Source organism: Notothenia rossii (assembly GCF_949606895.1).
Source record: "Notothenia rossii genome assembly, chromosome: 1".
Classification (NCBI taxonomy): Eukaryota; Metazoa; Chordata; class Actinopteri; order Perciformes; family Nototheniidae; genus Notothenia; species Notothenia rossii.
This window is the reverse complement of record NC_136912.1, coordinates 76,530,413-76,550,089: the sequence shown is the minus strand read 5'-3', so window position 1 is coordinate 76,550,089 and position 19,677 is coordinate 76,530,413. Positions and strand designations below refer to the sequence as shown.

Sequence of the window (19,677 nt, the reverse complement as noted above, 5' to 3'; positions counted from 1 at the left end):
GGTTAGTAGGTCTTTATATGTTTTTGTAACATTTTATTTTATTTTGTACGCTCCGCAGTCTTTGCTTTTATTTGAATTATCAGGCAATTGCTAACATGTTCAGACATACTGACGTAATGGCGATTTGTGTGAAGGCTGTAAAGCTACGCTATTGGATAACACAAGTATTTATGCTCCTATTTATTAGTATTTTGTATCCTCTAAAATCATATTGAGTAAGTAATAATAACAAACGTAATCTTCTTTAGCTAAGTGTCGTTTTTTGCAGCGTTATATGTACAAGCTTTTGTGATTGTAGTCTGTAAGAATGATCAGATTTCATGACATTCAGCCGACAATCCCTCGCTCTCCCTCTCGGTATCAATTCTATATGCAAACTTTTCTTGTTTCTGCCGCTTGCGTAGCATGTTGTAACAACGTGGAATTAGCAGAATAGGCTATTCAGCAGGGGTCGGCAACCTTTTTGATATGAAGTGCCATTTAAAAAAAAATTGTTATCAGCGTGCCGACGATCGAGAATTATCAACGGGGGGGGGATTGAGGAGCTTGACGCTCGTGAACTATCAGCCGGAGGGCGGGGGGAGCTTCGCTGCGGGGAAGCAGTGTGTTGACCTGTCAACGAAACTTACACATTTACCACATTTAAATAATTGGTTTAAACGGCATAATAATAAGGACAATCGTCCGTTCTGTGATTCTCCAGAACGCACATGTTATGATATTAGGGTCATGCAGAGTGAGATGAGATCATTGTCCCTTTAAGAGAGAGAGAGAGAGAGGGGTGTGGCTTGTGCATGTGTGTGTGGATGGCAGGGCGACAGTGAGGGAACGTGTGTATGTTTCTGGAAGTGAAACGAGGCAGCAGAAAAACAGAGTTCTGTGATGTATTTGTGAAACAGAAGAACAGCTAAATAAATGCAACGGCCTCCCAAGAAGAGCTCGCCTCTCTCCAGTCATTTAAGCTAAAGTGGGTTATTGAACCTGAGCCTCATTGCTTCTGCCCTCCTCGACTACGGTCTGGGAGCCGACAGGAAAGTTCAACACTTTGCCAGTCCGCCCCTTTGTAGCATATTATTTCGATGAGCAGATCGCCACTGGGCTTTCAACTAAAGACACAGCCAGGCAAAAACTGCGGCCTTTGTACAGCTCCTTATGGGTAGGCCTACTGCAATTTGTGAAGTGCTTTCCTCTGTGGTGAAACGATCAGCACTGCACCACGGAGGAAAGCGGCAGAATGTCACCTGGAGTTAAAGAGAGCGGGGCTGCGTTGCGTGCATGGCTTCCTTCAGCAGGTAACGGGGAGACGCGCTCTGGCGGCGGTCTCGTTCAGGATCCGAAAATACAATTTAAATATTATTGCACACTTATTCCACTTATTCCTAGTGTGCCACTGGTTACGGTGCCGCGTGCCAATGCTGGCACGCGTGCCAGGGGTTGCCGACCCCTGGGCTATTGTATTGTTTAACTCACACCTGTTGCTCTCGATGTAATTTAGCTGATACAAGGAGGCTAATAAAAGCCTCACGTGTGGCGTTTCACTGTCAACGGGTGCGATATAGCGTGTATGTAATTACATTACAAATACTGACTCGAGCCCCACCACTGTATGGGTTAGCCTTACCATAGACTACCCAACAAAAATACTCTGGCGCCGCCACTGTAGGCTAATGAGACATGCCGTTTTTTGCAGCGTCATATGTACAAGCTTTTATGTGTTTACTTGTTTGCGCACATGAATATAAATGGGTGTGTGTGTGCACGACTGTTAGGATACAACAGTGTGTGTATGTGTGCCAGGGGGTAGACACACCACGAGTAAAACGGAGCTAACGCCACGTTAGTTTGTTGTTAACGGGGCCTCACTCAACAGGCTAATTAGTGGCTAGCAGTTTTAGCCCCCATCTTTTGGGATTTCAGACTATAATTATGCAAATAGTATTTTCTCATCCTGAATACTAAGTTGAGATGATTTTGTTCTAAATATGTTTTCTTCTTTACAGGCCAGCACCTCACATACTACCAGCGGAAAACCTGTGATGATGGATTCAGGTTTTTATTTTTTCTGTTTGATAACATAATTCTATGGTTTTTAGTAGATGTTCAGAGCAGAAACCTGTATTTTAAAAAAAATGCATTTGCTGGGTTGTGCATAAGTACCAGTGAGATGATACAAATGTGATCCAGAAAGAAGTCCAGTTTAAGACATACATGTAGCAATTTTAAAATGTTAAGTTTCCAAAACAATCTACATTGTTTTTAACACTAAGAAAGAGGTTCAGATTTTTTGAACGACGACCTGTGTTTTTTTGCAGGTGGACCTCCTCAGGATTGGCTTCTCTGAAATTAATGAAGTGCTGAACTTTTATATACAAAGCCATAACCAGCCTAAACATGGCATACAGTCATGGTGGCTATCGCTGCTCATGCTAAATAAACACTTCTTGTACTTATTTTCAAGAATAAATAGTTTATACATCAATTGCAGTGAGTCTGAGGAATTTTCCCATAAAGGAGGCAACAGGCGCTGGTTGATTCAAACAGTAACTCCCTATGCTTTTATGAAAATACCTATGGTTGAAATACTCTTGATCTGAGATAGAAAGTAAAAATGTTTTCATGTAAACATTTCCTGAATGTTATTTAAAGGATGATCTTATCTATAGTCCACAGAATACTTCCCACATAAAGCTGCTGGTGTTGTAAGACCCAGTCTCTCAGGACTATGAATGCTACCAACGAGTTTTAATAACAGGGTTAACGCATACATGGTGATCCGACAAGCAGGGAAGGACCCTACATCAATCCCCTCACTCCTCACAATGCTTCTGTCCTGGTGACATCACTTCCCCGGAGGACTGCAGGGTATCAGAGGTCCAAGTGGGGGGAGATGTTTGGGAGTCAGGGTGTCAATCAGCCTGTCAATTAGCAGGATAGCAGGGCAATATGTCTCCTAAAACCTAACATAAACCCAGTGGTGTTTAGACGGACACATACACACACAAACACGTGGAGCACAGAGGTTACAAAGTGAAACCCATTTCTGGGGAGGTGAATTCGAGGAGGAGGAGGAGGGTGAGAAGGTTTTGTTTGAGTATTAGTAGAGATCCCCAAGAGCAAATAACACAAACAGAGAGAGAAGGTAGGGAAACATAACATAAACAAGAAAAGGAAAGTTAAAATGTGCGATAGAGAAGGGCGAGAAAAGGTAAATCAGGGAGAAAACGAAAGAGATTGAGAGATTATTGAGGAAAAGAAGCTGGAAACAGTAAGGGGCTCAGACATCAAGTCTGACTTTTGTTTAACAATGAAGTGTGTGTATGTACAACTTTAAAGGTTTTTATCCTAAAAACAACATGCAGACAAAACAACTTGTACCGATCAAGTCCATCATTCTTTAACCAGGAAGGTCCAACTTGATATAACAAAGACGTATAATGGGGGTTTGTGATCTGTTTTTAAAAAGAAAAAGAAAATTCTTCCCTGCAGCAGTTTCACAAACTTGATGCTTTGGTTCCATATTTTTGGCTGTAAAAATGTCCTGTCTTTAGTTTTTCTTATTAGCATTCCTCAAATTGACTCCAGGCTTCCCTGAATCATCCGTGTGGAAATAATAACAGGAAAAGCAAAGAAAGCACAAAAGAAAAGAACATGAAAAAGAGATAGCCGAGAGCAAAGCTACTTCTGTGATTTAGACAGCATGTAACCCCCCACACACACATATACTTTTTCCTGCATGATTTACGACAGCTTATTGCCATGATCACAGATCTCAATCCGAACACACAAAGGCAGACACTTAAAAAAGACAGGAGGACACATGATTTGGCTGACTGGCTACCGACGGTGCTTGAGGAACAAGAATACACACGTTTGAACACAAGCGGCTTCCTGAGGAAAGTGGAATAATCCTTGATGTGAGCTATTAAGAGTCACTAAAGGCGTGTATTATGGGGAAGGAAAACACTGTCACACGTTGGAGCCAATAAATAATCTCTCTTTACACACACTGCCATCAAAGGTATCTGTAGGACACAGAAAACAAACATAAAAGGGCTTAAGTCTATTTGAAGGATATCGAACTTTATTTCTTCTTTATTTCTGCTTCTAACTAAGCCGTAAAGTTGCTTTGTGTGACGTTGTCCAATTGCCACACATTTCCTTTCTGACAAATAATTTACATTCTTTGCATTCAAGAATTCATCCATTGACAGCTGCCTCATTATACCAGAATACAATGCAATAATTACTAATGACTACTTATGACTTATACACCAGTTAGTATTTCTTTTTGGCTGGAAAACCTCTGTGTCTGCTATATGCATCACTACAATTATTGCGTTCTCGGCCTACACATTAAACCCACACTGAAAATTCAGAGAGTTAGGCATGTTGTCTGAAGTTCCTTGGGATTGTGGGGAAGAAAAGTAAAAAAAAATGCTTGGTGAAGCCTAAACCATCGAGGAAAGATAATGTGGGCACAGCAGTAAGGTAAATCACAACACTTCATTAAAGAATGACTTAATAGTGGACCTCGCTAAATAGTCCTGCTTCTTTAAAACAGTCTCGAGAAGAAATGGCTCCAGATCTCCTAATAAAAGATAATTTAAAGGCTCCTGCACTCTTAAAACAAAGGGGCCTAACTAGCACATTATTCAGTTGGCACTAGGGCCTGACACACACTCTTAAGAGTTGTCGGTCATATTTACAACATGGTCCACAAGTATGTTGTTTATGTAATATCCTCTCTTCTGTGTGTTAAGAACTTCCTGCCTAGAGTCAGCCCTAAATTGATTGAGGCCAGAGAAAAGAAGTACAGAAGAGGGATGACTGCAAAATATAGAAGTATTACGTAATCAATATATCAGACTGGGGAAATGGTTACATATGGACCTTTGACCTTTTATAAAACTCCTCGTTACATTCTTTGATGTTCCGTGTGCTTCAAACTTTTGAAACTTGAAACGCAATTTATGTTGAAGCTTGAAGTACTAGTCTCTACTCCAAATTCCCGAAATTATATTCAAGTATGACATTTACAACACAAACCAGTTCCCTTTTCTCGCTTTCCTTCTCCATAATTTGATCCGTTGTCCACCAGGAGAGCCAAATTCAACCAATTCAGGTTAAACCGACAACTAATATTTTTGTAAAAAAATATTGGTGAGCACACCATTGGAGTGAATACGGGCATCTAAAATGTGCTATTTTGTATGAGTTATTTTACTGTTAACGACTACTGGCAGCCTGAGATACTTAACCTAACATTTCTCTTTCAGGCTATTCTGGCTCAATTCCACAGAGGCTATAGATATGTCAAAAGGGTTACCAACAAGCAGCAGAGCTTATAATCCTGTTGACACTGGAGCATACGACGATGTTCCCTAAGAAGCCTCCACAGATTTGCACTAAAGTGAATTAGCAAAGGAAAAGTTGCCTATGTTTATCTTGTTGGTAAAATCTTATCCAAACAGAGATGAAAGTGCTTCTTCATCCTAACACCAACAGTGTTCTAGTCATACAATATGCAGGTTATTTGGTAGGCGCCAGGGCAAATTATTATAAAACTGATTAATAAACTAGCTTTAACTGACAGAGCTTCCTTTAAGAAAAACTCACAGTTAAATGTAACTGCATTGATCATGTTGAGCTCTGCAAATTGTTGAATATCCTCTGGCTCGTGGCTTTCCGAAGCTAAAAACAAAAGCCTCTCTTTATACCTTGAAATACACTGTGCCTTCCTCTGTTTCTCTTACACACTCAACACCACTGCTAAGGGAAAATAAAGAACACTTTCTGTGCATACTTGTCTGCATGTATATATATTTTTTTTCTTAAAGGAGTGTGTGTGTTATGTGTGTTCATGGGGGGTTTGGGGCAAAGTTCAGGGAAACCCCACAACCTTCTTATAGGCCCCATAACCCTCAGGGAGAAACTGTGACACACACAACTTTCTTACCAGACCTGACCTTGACCAGACCTGCCAGCAGGATCACCAAGAGACAGACATGGGGGATTCTGGGAGCCAGGAAACAGGAAGTAGGGCCTGTCCAGGCTGAGAGTGAAAGCCTTGTTCATAATGAGTTGTGCATGAAACTCGCGTGTGCGGTAAGATGTGTAAAAACAGACTTACACCTAATAATGTAAATTGCTTTAACGGTTTAAGTTGGATACACATCATGACAGTCCCAACATGTGTGTGTTCACATGCCCGTATGTGTATGGAGCCCCCTGACCTGGGCAGCATTTAGTAGAGAGGCATTCAGGCTTGTGGGAGTGGGCTGTGGTGGGAGCTCTAGTTTCAAACAGTAACCCCCCCCCCCCCCTGGGACCAGGCCATGTCAAAGGGCCTGTCCCCAATGAGCCATATTAGGGCCCTGATCCCCAATCAATCAGCACTGCCCTAAAAAGAATCCACAACAAGACGGCAATTAAGAGCCACCGAGGGCTTATCTAAACATGTGTGAGAGATAGGGTTTGTAAAGAGTGACTGTGTGTGCAGTTCTTTGACTGTGTTTTATGTAGAACTGCCAGTGTGCATATATGTGCCGTCTGAGACAGAAAAAGCCCCTGTCTACTGCAGGCTCGCAAAGGAATAGAGGACAGAGGTGAAGAAAAAGTCTCGATAGGCCATTTGTGTCTTTACTTGTGTATCAATTAATGTAAAACATTGGCCTAATATCCCTTTTTACCTCTTGCCAATAAAAGTTCAATCCATTTTCCATGTTTGGCAGGACTACTAAGCAATTTGGGAATATTGCAACAGCTCTTGGTTGAGAAAGTGCAGAGCCTTTTGTTGGCAGGTCAGAACATTGTCTGAAAGAGCTCTAGAGTGAAATACATATTGTTTTTAAACGGATCCGACAATTGAAAGAAGTGAAGCAAAAAATCCTGCGTAGGTCTGATGTGGAGGTGCTGAAGTGGATCAGTATGTGGCAAAGGAGAGCATCCAAAAATTGAGTGGGCCTGTCATCCCCTCAGTCGGAATAGAGGCAATGCTTGGAGCAAATTATCATCAATCCTGGCCAGCTTCTAAGAACCACAGCTGTGTTGACACTGGCACTGAGGTGAGGAGAAGTGAAACCAAAATCCAAAGCTTCTCAATACTGCTTAAGTTAAGCGCCTATTGTGACCAAAAACAACACATACTGTAGGCTGAGGCCAGCAGGGTGGCAGAGAGAAATACTTCTAAAGTGGTGGAGCGGTGTTTAGCTTTTTAGCTAAACTTTTGTGCTGCATTTCAGATTGTACTACTGGTCAGGGGCGCATTATTGTAAATATGAAGCTACAGTTGGCACCCAGTTAGCTTGGCTTAAATTACAAATGACTGGAAAACTGTAAAATAAGTAAACAGGGCTCTGTCCAATAGCAACAACATCTACACCCATCTTTACAGAAGCTTCATCTCAAATGTATGTAGGGTTATGCGCCAGACTACCTATTGGCCAGGCGCAGTCACTTCTCAAAGTTTTATTGTTGAGGTTCTCATCCAGCTTCGGACAAAAAACTGGAAAGAATATATTTCCTTTATTATTAAACATTGAATTACATCTATAGAGAGGAATCCTGGAACAATTGGAGAAAATCTAATAATTTAATTATTGTGAATTGTCTCTAGGGTATATGCAATTTTGACTTCCAAAAGCATGTGGTTTAAAGGTGCAGTTATGTTAAAAGGACTGTAGTTGGAGGGGTAAACTCAAAATACCTTGTATGTACAGGAAGACTGCAGAAAAAAGGTGAAGGCACCACAAAAAGACTGCATGGGAGCTGGACTGATTATGAATTAAAAACAATAATACATGCACACAATATCGACAAAAACTGATGTTATATGTTGACAGAGAAAAAGAGCAGACATTGAGTTGTGCATGTGTCCTCATTAATTTAGAATTTCCATCTAGAAGCTAATGCGCTGTCAATCTCATTAATTATAAGACATTTACCTAGCGGCAATTTGCATCCATGCCTCAGAGTCACATTGGTATTGAGCTTGAGAGATAGATAAAGCTCAGAGCAACATTTCTGCCATAAAGTCTGTAAATAATTATTCTAGTTAAGAGCTTAATTGCAGCATAAGTAGATGCTTCGACATGTTGTGCCTTCCTTAATGAGGATTTTGGGTACTTTGCTGATGTTTGCCTGATAACACCCCTTGACGGCATCCTTTTATCCTCCTACACTGAACACACCTACAGTAAAAAGCGCGGATGTGTAATTACCTGTCGTCTTAATAAATCAGATGCTAATCACACAGACATGATAAGTACAAGCCTTTCACAACAGCTGCTGTAGAGCGGAGAAGAGATAAGATGTTTCAGGGTATCAATAAATCTATTTTGATTACTGTACACACGTATTTTAGCGCCTAATACCTTCGAACAAGTGTGAGCAAGCTTCAAGATTAAGCTGACATCTTCAAACCGTTACACATTTTGGAAACTACTTGCTTAAACTAATTTATCAATCAACCCATGCACTGCTGTAGGTGAGACACACGCTACAGTCCTGTCGATACACTGTTAGATTACTGCTTAGTTTTTAACTCTTTGATGCTTCTCATGTATAATTGGATTGCCGGTGGGCTGCTGGCAGCGGGGGCACCGTGAGGCCCGTTCTGCCAGCTCTGTGGTCAATTTAATCCAAGTGTGTTGACAGCTGGCCAATTACAGAGGGTTTATTGCCACATACAAGATCAGGATAAGTCATACTGTATGTGGGTTTACACAGTATCACGGTTAAACAAACCTGATTAGAGTAATCACATCAAGTCTTGTAATTACACCTAATATTTAAGATCTTTCCTGACAAATTAATAGAACACGTACAAAAGTGAAAAGAAAGGTCTTATGGATGTAGCTACTTAACCATAACAGACCAGCACTTTCATGCATGTGTGATTGTTGAATTAACTGTCAAGAGATTTTTAAATCGATGTTTTGGAGTCAAATATTGTTCAAATAAGGTATTTTAATATTCAAGGTGGAATAATGAACAGAAGAACAGCAGAGCACAGCTTCTACCAAATACTGTCAATCACCATTTCTAACAGGTATACTATATGCAGGCAGCAGAGAAGTCAACCACCGAAAATCAGCCTTTTGTCAAACCTTTCCTCCTTATTCTCCAATACAGAGAGGCTCGGTGGAGGGAAAAGAATGAAGAAGAAAAAAACAGCAGCTATTTTTGTATTTGCTTTTCTGCCAGTGCTGAGAGAAAAGTGGTGGGGAAAGTTTTGAGTAATTTAAACAGCCTTGACAGCCAGGGTGTAGTGGTATTAATCTCTTCAAACTGGGAGAAAACCCCTCTATTGTAAACACAGACAGAGACTGTGTGTTGCATATAGACTGTTTTTCGAAGTATATAAAAAAGCTGTATCTTGGAAATCATTCAAGAATAGTTGTGTTTCTGTCCACCAAATGAACACAAGTCCTATATTTACTCACTTTGAGCACTACCCACTCCTGAGGGCAGCTGCTAATTGCCTCTATATGTTTACCAGCTAAGCTAACTTTATCCATCTGGAGCTGGGCACTGGCTCGATAGCCGCGTTCACACCGGAGTACTTTTCCCACTTTAGTTCCGATATAGTTCCGAAATGTCGCGTTCACACCAAAAAGAGCCGGAACTAAAATGAGTTTATGAGAACCTTTTTACCCCCTTTTCCGTCCCTGCTAGAGAGCAGGGATTCTCATGCGGCTCTCTAGTGAGAAAAGAGCTATATTTCTGATTGGCTGGGCGGATTGCAAACCACGCCCCGTAAAACTCAAAAAAAGTGTTGTGAAGCCACCATTTTATTAGCATTATTAGCATTAGCCCAGCGCAGAAACGCAGAGACTAATTGATGGCAACACAAAATAAAACATGGGAGCGCTGGAGATGAGGAGGTATCGGCGTTCTGACGATTTACTCGGAAGGCTTCAGTAGAAGCTGCTGGGAGTCCCAGCAGCATCTACTGAAGCCAGTCCCCAACAACCGGGGATTTCCGGCCGGGGATTTTGGACGGCAGTATACGCCGTGAAGTTGTTTGCGGCCTGCCAGTAAACCCAAAGCAGAAGAAGAAGAAGTGACGTCAGCGGCTTCATTTGCCTAATCCACCCCCAGGGATTTATTACGGTGTGAACGCGATCTGTACTTAGTTCGTCAGAACTAAAGAGTTCTGATGAACTAAGTTCTCATGACCCTTTGTGGGAAAAGTACTGCGGTGTGAATGCGCCTTATCAGAGCTTTTATTCTGGAAACAGCTGATTGGTGCGGCCAAAAATGGCTTTATAAGAGCAGTAATACTGAACCAGAACAGTGAAGTTGTGAGCCTTAAAACCAAAGCAATGAACGGACGGACGCTAAAGCTCCTTTGAGGGGAAACACAGAGTCACAATGCAATGTATTTGTATCCATTGTTATGATACAAATATTGATTAGAGCTGCAGATGATGCACAATTTCAACTCAAAAAGTATTTTCACAAACCCACAAGCCATCTGTCATGCTTGACAAATTCCCCAAGTGCTACAAGAAAGTTATCATTACTTATATTAATTAAATAAAACAAGTCTCAGCTCAAAAAACCTAAATATATTATTAATGTCTTTGCTGGCAACTCTGTCATTGCTTTGGTGTAATTTTAAAATAGCTCTAGCATACAAAAAGAAAAACAATAAACCTGAAAGAACAAATAAAAGTAATTTAAAGTTCAGCTCATGCCTTCATAACGCATCTGATGAATTAATCCCATTGATTCATTCTATTGAAAAATTGCGTCATGGACAGTTTTGGCCTGAGGTCTGCATCATGCGCGCAGGCCTCGGTCAGGAGTTATTTCCTGCTTCTAATCTGAGCTAAACCTTCTGCTGGATTACTCAGATAATCATACCTGAACGCCTCCAATCCCGCAGAACCAGGGGTTCAAAGAACAACATGGAACCCAGGAGAGTTAATGGTACCATCCTCCTCCTACACTGCTAACACTGTTTTTCTTTCACTCCCTTCACTCTCCCGCCATCTCCATCTTTCTTTTCACAAATGAAGGAAGTGTGGCACGCACGGAGAGCGACGCATAAAGTTGGGGGTCTAATTTTGGCAGGCCAGACTTTTTCCCCTTACCCTGTGTTTATTCTGGCTCTATTAAAACATCTGCAAGGAGGGGAGGAGAGGAAGGGAAGGGGGAATATGGAGGGAGGAGAAAAAGCACAAAATAGAGGCGATGCACTGATCTTTTTCTTTTTTACCTAGAATTGTGGAATTCTGATGAACTTCGTATAAGAAAATAAACTGCTTTATAAATATGACACTTGGATTTGCGTCACAAAAAGGAGAACTTGAGACTTTGGGGAGAATTTAGAGGAACAGCTTATATAAAAGGAACAGCTAACGCCCCATAAAACCACAAAGTGCCACTTTTACAATTATTTTTTTTATGGATTCAACAAATGAGGTATAACTTGTTAAACTGCGATCTTAAGAGGTGTTTGTATAAATATTTAGTTACCTTTAGACTGAGCTAGGAAAAAATGTTTCTTTGTTTTTATCATGAGCTAAGCTAACCTGCTGCTGGTCTTAGCTACGTATATATATTATTAGCAAATTATTTAAAAGGAAAAATCAACTGTCATTTTGACAGTCCAAGAGCTCAAATATTTTTTAATTTAAATGTACAATATCACACACACACACACACACACACACACACACACACACACACACACACACACACACACACACACACACACACACACACACACACACACACACACACACACACACACACACACACACACACACACACACACACACACACACACACACACACACACACACACACACACACACACACACACACACACACACACACTATACTTAAGCCCAGCGTAGAGGATGGAAATCAGCCCGAAGCAAAGACTACCCAGCGGACATGTTGTTCATGTTATGTTCAGCTTCAACAAGGTGGGCGGCAAAAAATCTTCCCTTAAGTTTGTAAGTAATATTTGTGGCTAATTTGCCCCCAAGAAAATGGAAGCCACTGAGCTCTCTGTTGAACACAGACAAAATGGGAGAGTGTGCAAGTTACAAAAGTATATTTCACTTGAACTGACAAGCTTTTGGACCAGATGTCTTTCCAAAAACTTCAGACCAGACGAGAAAGACAAGAAGCCGTGACGTTTGAACAGCTGCGGCATGAGGTAAGCGCTTGCAGGTCATCACATGTCATCATTATGTGACCTTGTCTTATTGACGGCCTGCCACCTTACTTTACAGGTAATAAGTTTGCCGTGGCACTAATGATGAGCAGCAGCAATAATCAGCCCACCACCACCGCAACTCGGCAGCTGTCAAAGGAGGCCCCTGTCCGTTTAAATGAAGTCTGTAATGAGACTCACGGTTGCATGCTAGTCTTCAGCTCAACACTTCCCTTCACAAGGTTGCAGGGAAAAAAACACAAGGTGAACCTAATTTATTCCAACTTGCAAAGTGTAATGTAGCGTATCGTGTGGGAAAGCTGTACTTCAATGAGTTGGAATCCTTGATATGTTTAGATTATAGGAGTCCTAAAAACGTAATTCCCTCAGAAGGAAAATCAGACAAAGTATTTGCCTTGCATCATCATCATGTGGATTTTCATGGAACTAATTCCAATTAAGGAATATAACTGAAAAGTCTTTGAAGACATTTATACATTTTTATAGCCTGGAAATTAACTTAAAATGCATCATGATCATTTGGCAAGAACAAAACCCTTAGTGGTTTCAAAAAAGGATTTGCTTCTCTTTATCAGAAATCAAAAATCATTTTTCTGTTGTGAGAAATTGGATTAAAGAACCCTCATGATCATCATGCCAGCCTCGCATTGTCATCCTCAAAAACTCTTGTAATTTCGCCAAAAACTCATCTTCCCATTTTCTTATCAATATTTGTTTCCATTTTTAGTTTATTTCTGGTGTTGTGACAGTGTCCAAAAATCTAAAACATGTAAACATAGGAATGGTAGAAACAGATGTTTAAAACGGAGCATGAGTTCGTGCTCCTCAAATGTGTGTGTATGTGTGTGTAGTCATCTCACTGTGAGAGTGGATTTAGTAAGTGTCTGATATCTACTATGTGCCAGCAGTTTCGATGGAACATGGCAGCAAGCCTTACCATAATGTCATTTGGGAAAATCATCCAGCTCAACTCCTTTGATCCTGTGAGAATCAAACGAGCAGGGAAAGTTCGAAGTGTGTTCAACAGACTCAAAATATGTCTTTATTTGGGCAGGAGTTGCACTTTTGCCAAGAAAATGATAATATTCAAGTGGAACGCACTTATGGATAATTATTTAAAACATTTTGTATCATTTGTTTCATTTGCTACCCTCCTTACCCTATTTAATTTGATGTGCATGTAAAGAGATTAGGACTCTGGTTGGTTTTACTGTACATTCAAACAGCTTGCAGCTAATTAGGCGAATATAAAAAGTTATATAGAAAAGAAACCACAAAGAGAGACAGATGTGCGTCATTTTTCTATACTGCTCATTTCAGGCCGCAATACAGAGGGAGACTTAGCTCAGTACAAAAGACTTTCACTCTTAATTATAATAACTTAATTATTGCTCTGGAGGCAGATGAGTATCACATTATTGCCCAATGAGAAATGAATTAAAAAGGTTTACATTTTAAATAATATCCTATTTACTGATTAGTCTTCTAAAAATCAAATAACACAGCCTAACCCAAGTGAGCTAGTTTCCCGAATACCACAAGCAGTATAGAAACGAAGGAGGGGTAGAAGGAAAAAACACCCAAAGAAATAATACAAATAAATACATACTTTTCTTACATGTGTGTGTTGGCACTAGGTGTTTACTCTATGCTTATGGGATTCATTTACATTTAAAACAGCAAATATATGCACAAATGACTATTTTTCAAGTCCCCCAAAAATGCCCTGTTTTTTCTCTCAAACAGAGTTGGCAAAAGTTACCTCCAAACTATTTGTTTTCATCTACTACACTGACCTGTGTCGGTGTGTTTCGGATGTCAACATCTGCTTTGTTCTGCTCCCGCCCAACAGTCCTCATGGTCCACATACCGACTGTGGCCCACGGCTAAGTGTGCGCAGTCCACATTCAAATGTGAACCATGTGAGCTGAGATGGTTGGGCGGAAACGGCAGCATACAACATCAGGCATTTGGGATTTAAAAGGCGCATATTAAATATTCATTTAGCCACACTGAGAACTGCACCAATAAAATTGAAAATTACAGACCAAGCAGTGTTATAATGTCAGTGAGTCCTCAATAAAAAGGTCTTCTGAGTACTTTTAGGCTGGCTCTATATATCAAAGGAGGCCATGCATTGCCATGAGAAGTACAAGATAGAAACACAATGCAGCATTTTCCTCGTTTCAGACAGTATCAGCAGCCAGTATGTCAGCAAACAGTGGGAATGTTGGTGTACGCTCCTTAATGAATTCACTGAACTGTAACTTTGTCTTTAGTTTATCTATAAAGTCTGTAATTAAATTTGTTTCTATTATGGACATTATCGGAAAACAGGTCCACACATGATTATCAGAACAGATAGCAAATCAAATTTAGTTTAAGTCTTCTTCTGCCTTTATGTGGTCCAGGACCACCTATAACAACATTTGCAAACTTCAAGCTCAGGTTTTTACCCCCATCAATAATACCACATAGTTGCAAGCCATGAATAAGTATGCAAATTGTAAAATGTATGCATTTGCAATGTCCATTTATAAGATTATAGTACTCTAAGAACAGCATGAATAGAGTGCCAGAGAGAAGATAGAGAACTAAAAGACGGATAGGAAAAAGATAAACTTACGTTGGCCTTCCTGGCAGGAGAGTAGGGAGTGGATCTGGAAAAGGAAACAAGGGGATTTTTTTACAAGAGGATAAACAATATTGCTCCCAGATCGTTCTCTGCACAAGCTGCCAGCTACAAGCAAGAATAGGTTGAGAGGAGTGTTACTGAAAGGAGCCAGATCTCTAAAAGGAAAAGACGAGTTGGAAAACATTTCTTGTTTGACACAGTAAGGGTGTACAACCTGATTGTGAGATCTGCCTGCCAACAAGCTTGTAAATGCTTCGCAGAAACTGCTCCCTGCTCTTACCAAATTTGACAAAGAGCACGCCTGTCGTGGAGACGGTCCCCTGTGTGTTGGTGGCCATGCACTGGAAGTAACCCGTGTCAGTAGTGTCCAGGTTGCGAATGCGGAGGCGTGATCCATACGGCGTGGATCGATACGAGATCCGTCGAGGCTCCTGCACCACCGGGGCATCGTTCTTCAGCCAGCGCACGACGGGCGGTGGGTTGCCGGACACACGGCAGATAAGCTCGGCTGTGTGGCCCAGAGAGGTGGTGATGTTGTTCATGGGAGCTTCAAGGCGGATGAAGAAGGACCCTGGAAGACAGAGGAGAAAGGTGTTGAAAGAGAAGAATAAGAAAAATGATATATAAGACTCAAAACTGGATAGGGAGACATTGTACAAGGCACTGTAGAAGGCCAAGAACTAACTAGAGAATGCAATTCCTGAAGTAATTGCTAGTGGGAATGCTTTATGCTGAAAAGCTGATGCTGAACTGCTATGCTGAAATGTAATGTGTAAGAAGAAAGTGAAACATTTAGATTCAAATGATATATGAACACTGGGGGCTTGAATGTGTGATAAGAGAATAAAAGAAAGTAAAAAGGCTTGGAAAAGCAGCAGAATATTTTAACTGCAAACTCTTGAACTAACTTGATGGCCAGTGATCTGTCGCCATGGCAACGGCATTTGATGAAACCCCATAATACGCTTAAATGTGTGAATGGCTGCATCTTTACCAAACCTGTGAAGGTTTGGGCCGTTAGCCATCATCTGAAGTCTCGTGCTGTTTTGACAATTTTCATATGAGTTACGCCAACATTGTGTTTTATGGCGAGGGATGCGTTTCCATGGAAACAGCATATGATGACACCCAATAATTGACATATAGCCATTGAGGGCCGGACCATTAACCATTATCTGAAGTCTGGTGCTGTTTTGACCATTTTATTCATTTATGGAGTTTCTCCATTGACTTCCATGTTAAAAATGGGATGAATTATGGGATATATATCTGGAATTATGAAAGTTAAGAATGTGAAAAGTAATAGCCATCGATTCCCGATCGAGCTGAACGTTTTGATGTTTCTGCGATGTGGAATGTGGGAGCAGAAGAGGGACAAAATAACCCGGCGGAATAATAATAATAAAGAATTAGTCCGTAGAAGAACAAGTAGTTGGAATGCTGTATCAGCATTCCCACTAAATTACATCAACCAAACAACACTTACTGCAATCAATTAGTCAGATAATTAAAAATTACAACATACAGGCAAAAAAACTCGGCACCTATTTAAAGCCTGATTTTTTATGTTATGATGCAGTTGGACACCTGATTTCACTTTTCATTAAGGCTTATCCTGCAAAAGTGTTCTTCCCTGCTTTTGAGAAGATAAGTACAAATAACCTTGAGGAGTGAACACATGAGGCTGTCAGAACTCAGTGTTTTGAGTAAAGATGGTGTTGGACAAGAGAAATCAAAACAGCCTTGTATGTTTATCTACAAAACCAGATTTTTCCTGAAGGTGGTCAGGAAAAAACAACCTTGGGGGGCCACCTAAGAGTTTAATGTGTTGGAAAAACCTTGGTGTTAATGTCTTAAAAAAACTTCTGGAAAGTTCCCTCAACCCCAAAACCCATCTTAGGTATGCAGAAATGCTCTTGGTTACACACTCAGCCAAAACAAACAAAGGAGGAAAACACATTCTGGGGAATCTCAAATACTAGTCTGACAAAATTCAATCTGTGTGAATGGAGAGGTTGAGAAGAGGCACGCACTTGTATAGGCAAGATACCCATGCATATCAATGTTCAATAACCCGTGAAAATCCATTAGTCAGGGCATTTATGTAATAGCCAACACCACTTGTTTTCCACAAATGAAAATATATAACATCCGGATTTATTTATTTTTTCAAGAAATCTGTTTCGTCTCAAAGTTGGAGGTCGAGATTAGTTGGAAGATTAACAACTTAGTCTACAAAAAAATGTCAGAAGCCAGGTCGCCAACAAGAGTTTTCACTACAAGTTTAACACAGTCTTTTGTGAATTTGCTCCATGTCTTGCTCTCGATTTTAAAGGCCACATGTCTTGGCCATTTTTACTGATCATAATTCCATTTTTGAGGTTGACTGGAATAGATTTACATTGTTCAATTTCCCAAAATCATATTAGTTTCTCATACAGCATCTCTGTGTAGTATGTGTATTCACTCTCTGTCCTACACGCCTTGTTGGAGCTCCTGGAGCTCCGCGGATTGGTCCATTTTGAACATTTGGTCCATTTGGATGTAGTGACGTCAATATGCCTCGGAACAAAAAAAATGGAAAAAGAAAAATATACAACGAGGCGTTCTGGGGCAGCATCAGGGCCGTGGGAAGTAGGGGTGCTGAGGGTGCTGCAGCACCCCCTGGTTGAGGACAGGGGATCTGCACTTCCACAAGATATAATAAAAAAAAAAACGAATTTTCAGCCTTGATGTAACAACATTCATAATTAAGTAAAGATAACACCCTTTTCCCCGGTTACATTTTCCATTTGCCCTGTACGATGGGCGCTGTGAGTGATGAAGTGGGGGATGTTGGCTTAGCAGGCGCCCGCAGCTCACAGCCAAAGTGAGAGAGATAGAGAGAGGGGATACCGCGGTACCGGCGGGGATTGTTGTTAGCTTCTGCTGCGCTAACGGATATAAGAAGCTGTTTTCTACAATAATGTCCTCTCCTTTCAGACTGAGAGGCTCAGTGAGGTAAAGGACTCTGAGGGCTTAGATAGTTCACTTTAGTCGAAGTTATCTCAGTGGGTCTCAAACGTTTTGATCACAATTTATGTAAACAAATATTTCCAAGGCACACCTTTATAATTATTAGGATAAATAAAAACAGGTTTGAAATCATTCCAATGTATACTATAGGACAGTAAACCAAAAATATCGTTTAAAACTGGAGAGATTTTAAAATATACATAAATAAATAAATGTTAACTTGTAAAACAAGATATGAATGAACAACACAAATAAAATAAGTTACATGTATTTGTTATTGGCTATGGTAGGTTATTGGAAATGTTCACATACCTGCTTATTTGATTGATAAAATGCAAACCGATCTTTTTCATATGGGTGTTTAGAGTTGTACCCCCTAGATCAGTCTCTAATTGGGCGCTCAAAGTGCACCAAATTGAAGCATTTTACTTTAAAATGTTTAAAAAATCTTCCCGGGGGGGTACCCCCGGACCCCCCTAGAGGATGTGAAGTCCACCCCTCCAATTAAAACATTTTATAATATATAATAAATTTGAAGCCTTGTTATATAAGCTGTCCAACATGTCAATATATTTCTCTTTTTGCAGTGTAGTGGTCTTTTGTAGAGATTTTTCATTGCCAGCTAAAATATTGCCTTATAGGGCAGCACATTGGTCAGAACCAGCCCTGGTGTCATCCCCACAGCACCCCCCATTTGAAACATGTTCCCACGGCTATGGGCAGCATAGACATGTATTTTCTGTGTCAGAGTTTTACTTGCTACAGGGTGTACTTTGAGGGTTTGTGACTTTGCAGACCGTTTACATGCAGAAAAAGCTACATAACACACAAGGGGACGGGTAATAACCCAGGGCTCAACGCTAACTTTTAAAAGTGGTTGCCAGGCTGGCAACCAGGCCTCAGCTTTTGGTTGCCAAAACTGAAAATACGGTTGCCATTTTTAGTCACCTTATATTTTAAATAATGAAGATACTATACAGTTATACATCAACTTAATAATGAAAATGTGACAAAAAAAAATTCAAATGCTTTACAATAAGTAATTAACACAATTATTTGAAACTAAAGTGGTAGTAAACTTATCCACCCTCAATTGCTGGTATACAAAATACCAGTGGTGCAGCTGTTGTCATGTTCTTCGCAGATCCCTCACAAATGAATTGAGCAAGTCACTAGTTTCTTGGTCATCCATTGTCTCCCTTTCAAATGTGGGTTTTCTTGACTTTTGTGCTGACCCCCACCATAGATCCATTGGCCCTTCAGCATTGAAGTCTTGGATTGGCCAGACTAATACATTTCTAATGTTAAATAAATGAAAACCATTCACAATTAAGGATTAGATATTAATTATGAATGCTGTAGTATAAATCACCTTTAATAGGCCTATGTCTAACTATATTTAAAATGTGTTTCGTTTTGCACTTTTATTTTGGTAGTAACAAGATCGGGACTCTTATTTTGAAGGAACTTTTACCGGAAGTGAATTCACAATGAAGCAGAATGTACATATATATTTCGCCTCCCAAGGCTTTACAAATGTCCTCTTTGCTTTTCGTTCGGGTTTACCTTGCGCTTTATCAGTTGAATCACTTTGAACTTTCGTTTGAGACATTGACGGGAACTTTTTACCCCACAGTCAAACAACTTAATTTGCTTCGCCATTTTTTGTAAAACAAACACGACGCACCGCGCACACGAGTAAACGTGCATCGCTTTCTGGCTCCGTAATCAAACCAATCACCAATCACCCAATCACAACAATAATTAAATATCACTCTTAATACAACAAATATTTAACATTTATCTATTTTGGGGTGCACATTTAGCTGTTTGC

General features: G+C 40.4%; 1 protein-coding gene across 3 annotated transcripts in view; it reads right to left on the bottom strand.

Annotated features, from left to right (window-relative positions):
- ror1 (receptor tyrosine kinase-like orphan receptor 1) overlaps positions 1 to 19,677 on the bottom strand; it is a 130,338-nt gene that overhangs the window by 18,564 nt on the left and 92,097 nt on the right. For all 3 annotated transcript variants that reach the window (XM_079671273.1, XM_079671274.1, XM_079671275.1), the window contains exons 3-4: positions 15,109 to 15,399; positions 14,820 to 14,853 (exon numbers count right to left, since the gene is read on the bottom strand). In XM_079671273.1, coding sequence (XP_079527399.1) covers positions 14,820 to 14,853; positions 15,109 to 15,399 — 325 coding nt within the window. The remainder of the gene's footprint in view (positions 1 to 14,819; positions 14,854 to 15,108; positions 15,400 to 19,677) is intronic.